The 4008-nt window shown below is 63.0% G+C and overlaps 3 protein-coding genes across 5 annotated transcripts in view; 2 read left to right on the forward strand and 1 right to left on the reverse strand.

Annotated features, from left to right (window-relative positions):
* LRRC24 (leucine rich repeat containing 24) overlaps nt 1-663 on the forward strand; it is a 2930-nt gene extending 2267 nt beyond the window's left edge. Inside the window, exon 5 of the mRNA XM_006775149.2 lies at nt 460-663. Coding sequence (XP_006775212.1) covers nt 460-663 — 204 coding nt within the window. The remainder of the gene's footprint in view (nt 1-459) is intronic.
* LRRC14 (leucine rich repeat containing 14) overlaps nt 382-4008 on the reverse strand; it is a 5638-nt gene continuing 2011 nt past the window's right edge. The window contains exons 2-5 of one of the 3 annotated variants that reach the window (XM_006775128.2): nt 3904-3910; nt 2371-2724; nt 1606-2190; nt 382-1518 (exon numbers count right to left, since the gene is read on the reverse strand). In XM_006775128.2, the coding sequence (XP_006775191.1) occupies nt 951-1518; nt 1606-2190; nt 2371-2699 (1482 nt within the window). In that variant the 5' untranslated portion in view covers nt 2700-2724; nt 3904-3910 and the 3' untranslated portion in view covers nt 382-950. Of the gene's footprint in view, nt 1519-1605; nt 2191-2370; nt 2725-3903; nt 3998-4008 lie in introns of those variants that run through there. The other 2 variants (XM_006775129.2, XM_015571410.1) reach the window with 2 other exon arrangements.
* RECQL4 (RecQ like helicase 4) overlaps nt 3872-4008 on the forward strand; it is a 6803-nt gene continuing 6666 nt past the window's right edge. The window contains exon 1 of the mRNA XM_015571368.1: nt 3872-4004. Within this exon, the coding sequence (XP_015426854.1) occupies nt 3872-4004 (133 nt within the window). The remainder of the gene's footprint in view (nt 4005-4008) is intronic.

Raw genomic sequence — 4008 nt, forward strand, 5'->3', positions numbered from 1 at the left:
TCTGAGACCCACTGCTGAGGGCGGGGCGGGCGACGCGCGCTGATGACGCAGGCCCGGCGGACCGGCCAGTCGGAGGACTCCGTTCGCGCATGCTCCAGCGTGATCAGTAAAGGGTGGAAGCTGCGCGGTGTGAACCGAGCTGTGTGTGAGGTCTGGGGACCAAGGGCGAGGGGGGTGCAGGCACCCCGAGCGCCGTAGCTTTGCAGACACAAGTCCTGGGGTGCAAACGTTGGCTGGCCAGGGAGGCTCTTAACACCCCCGTTGAGGTTCTCCTCTTGTGCTGGGAATGCCCAGGGGAGGGAGAGCAGCCTGGAAGACAGTTGTTACCGGGGCCATACTGGGTGTGGCAGCAGAGCCAGGGACAACTCGCTGACCAATGAGGACAGAAAAAACAGCCACAAATTTAAGTTCCAAACACACTGCACATTTGTACCGTAATAACATGGTCTGGCCCCAAAGCCCAGCCGGCAGACTCCTGAGTGCCAGGGCAGGGAAGAGCATGACAGGCCCCAGTGCATGGGGCCAACCTCCTTGAAGCAGGCCAGTCCCAACTTCAACACAGGGCAGTCTGCTCTGGAAAAGGGCCCAGAGGGAACACCCTCTCTCAGCTCAGAGACGGGACCCAAGGAGCATTCTGAAGAGGACGAGGACACCAGAGGGTAGCCAAGTGCAGACTAAGCAAGCAGGGCTGGGCAGGGCTGGAATTCAGGCCTCAGGCCCACAGATAGGTAAACAGTCAGGGGAGCAAGTGCAGGACAAAACTGCACAGGGTACTACAGAATGCGCAGGGAGGTTCCAGGTGCACCCAAGGGGCACAAAAACCAGACACCAGTGCCTGTGCGTCAGCCTCTAACAGGGTCCCGGCCAAGGCCGGGCCTACCCAGGAGGGGGAGGGCCTCCAGCAGCCCTGGACTCTGGGACAGTCTGTTTCGCACCCAGAAGCCCAGAGATCACAAACTGAAGTAGTCTGCAGCCAGGCGACCATAGATGTCCGTGGTCCAGACCACATGGGCACGGCCCGAGGCGAGCAGCAGCTGGTGCAACTCAGCCTCCACACGGGCAAATTTCTCCTCATTGATGGAGGCCTCCAGCAGAACAGAGGCAGGTGGCGGCCAGGGCAGGCCCTCATAGCAGTCCACAGGGAAGGGGTGCACCACTGTGCGCAGCTCGGCCTGTGCCACCGAGTCCCGCAGGAGCTCCTTCAGACCTGCCATGGAGAGCGGGTTGCCGTAGAGGCCGAGGTAGCGGAGGCTGGCGCAGCGGGTCAGCACGGGGAGCACGGCCAGCAGCTGGGCATCAGCAAGCTGGCACTCGGTCAGCTCGAGGTGCAGCAGTGTGGCCGCCGCCGCCTGCAGCAGGCCCTGGAAAGGCTCCAGCTGGCTGCCCGACAGGTCGTTGCCACTCAGGTCCAACTTCTTGAGGTGGACGGCATGGGGGCTGCGTGCCAGGAAGCGCAGGTCCTCCGGCAGCAGAGCACAGAAGGCCAGCTCCAGGCTCTCCAGGGGGCTCTGCAGAGTGCTGCAGGTAAAGCCAGGGGTCATGAACAGGCAGGCAGGGGACCGTCTTGGGGAGGGGAGAGGCAGAACAGTAGTAGGGCCCACTCACCTGAGCAGCTGGTCCAGCCGCCCTGAGAGGAGAGAGGAGCCCATGCTGAGCTCCCGCAGACAGGTGAAGCGGCCCATCTGGGCCAGGAAGTATCGGAAGTTGTCCTCACCGTCCACGGAGGGCTGCCGTGAGTCCCCGTGGACATAGTGCAGCCGCAGGCTGGCCAAGTGCTGGAAGCGGGCCACGTGTGGGATGATGACGGACAGGCCGCGCAGCCCCAAGTTGTTGAAGCGCAGGTCCACGCGGCGCAGGCAGCCCGCGTCCAGCAGCTGCAGCAGGGCCACGGTGTTCCGCATGGGCAGGTCCTCAGCCCGCAGGTCGCGGCAGCAGAGCCGCAGCGGGCTGCCTGCGCCGCTACGGAGAGCCTCCCGCAGGAACGCATACGAGGCCCGGTTCACCCGAAGGTCCACACGCACCTCCACGGGAGCGGGGCTCGGCCCAGGCTCCGCAGTCCCGCCTTGCTGCTGTGCGATGCACGTGCGGGCCACAGCTGCTGTGCAGTCCCACATGCTCATGGTGCCGGGGTCCTGCTCCACGCCATCGTCCAGGAGGCCCGTCATGTCCAGCACCCGCAGGGCGTGCTTCCTGGGAGCACAAGTGGGCTGAGGAAGGTGGTAAGAGGGAGAGCCCACACCCAACCCCAACCACCTTGCGACAGAAGCAACATGCCTGTTCCTGCACTGAGCTCTTAACACCGGCCTGAAGTCTCTCTGGGGACCCTTTCTGCACATCCCAAGCCTGAGGGCCCCTCAGGCGAGCCCATACCTGCAAAAAGACCGTGTGCCAGCCTCAGCCTCTGGGGTGTGGAGCCGGGCTGTGAGCCCCAGGATCACAGCCTGCATGCTCTCTGTGCTGGGCCGCTCCTGCAGCAGGGCCCGGCTGCAATGGGCACACTCCTGCAGCAGCTGCTGGAAGCTGAGCAGGGGGAAGGGCCACGTGTGCACCAGTTCGCGGAGCACAACAGTCTTCTTGTCCATAAAGGCCACCTTGAACAGCAGGGGGAAGAGCTCGCGTGGGAGCAGGGGCAGAGCCTGGCAGGCGGCGGGCTGGCACTGGAGCACCTGCCGCGTGCTCAAGAACACAAGCGTGTGCATGGCGCCAGGCAGGGCAGGAGGCCACCTGCAGGGAAGAGACCTTCAGTGGGGAGGACAGACCCCAGGCTACCATCTGCCACAGGCTCCTCCACACAACAGTAGCAGGAAAGCCCAGCCCGGTGCCTGCCAGTCAGTGGTCAGTGGGACCACAGCTCTGAAGAGTAAGTGCTAGGTGCCTAGCAATGGGCTAGGCAGAGTGCAAATGGGGACAAGGCCACCCCCTCGTTCCCACATGGGGGCCTGTTTAGGAAAACAAAGCCATCAAGCAGCACGGAATAGCGTGGCCCCAGAGAGGACCCGCCCACCTGGTGTGCTTTTGACAGCTGTTGGCTGCAGGGCCTCCCCCACCCTTACTTCAGGCCTCTCAAATTACAAAGTGGCTTAAGAGAGATCCTCTCTCAAAAGTAAAATACGGTTCTGGCCCCTCCCCCTCCACAAGCACTAGAAGGGTGGGATCCTGGGGAGAGGGGCTGGAAGCTGCATCCCGGTTCACTCCCATTCCCTTCTCAAAAGCTACTGCAGGCTGTCCCAGGACCCTGCGCAGCAGCAGAGAGGAGCCGGACGCACAGATGTTCCTCAATGAACACCAGGGCAAGTGTAAAGGACCGGGACCCAGGAGACAGAGTCCAGATGGCCTGAGTAACCCAAGCCCTCAACATGACCCTTCTCCTAACTTCTATATCCAGACGTGTTGCTAGGCATGGAAACCCCTGGAAAGCAACCCTCACCGACTGAGGGCCTTAGCAGCTGTCTAAACATCTCCCTCCGACCTGAAGAACCAAGTCAAGAAACCAAGTTTCAAACCCATAGATGCAGGAGGCCCCAGGCCAGAAAACTGCTCAAATAGTTAGAGGCCACTGCCAAAGGGGCATCCAAGCTAACGGGCGGCACAAGACGATGCCTCCGGCCGCAGGAACCTGTGTCAGCTCTGCTGCTGAATCGGAGCATCTCATCCCCCAAACCGCCTCCCGGTCACAGGAAGCAGAAGAGATGAGGACGAGGGACGAGGCCTCCCCGGCCAGGGCCGCAGCCTGGGTGATGGACGCCTGGGCGGGGAAGGGCGTCTGGCCCCAGACCTCACACAGAACCTGAGCCCTGAGCACAGCGGCTCCCGAGAAGCCCTGACGCCAGCCTCGCCCGCGCTCTGCCCGTGGACAAATCTCGCGAGGACGATGCATCCCTCGCCGAGAAAGGACAGACCCACCGAGCACCTGTCACGAGAGGAAACGCAAGCAGCCCGTGTGGTCACCGGGGGAGGAGCCCCTACGCCGGCCCGTCGTGCCCGGCGTTTCCCGAAGGCGCCCCGCAA

This window comes from Myotis davidii, unplaced genomic scaffold (assembly GCF_000327345.1).
Source record: "Myotis davidii unplaced genomic scaffold, ASM32734v1 scaffold1509, whole genome shotgun sequence".
Classification (NCBI taxonomy): domain Eukaryota; kingdom Metazoa; phylum Chordata; class Mammalia; order Chiroptera; family Vespertilionidae; genus Myotis; species Myotis davidii.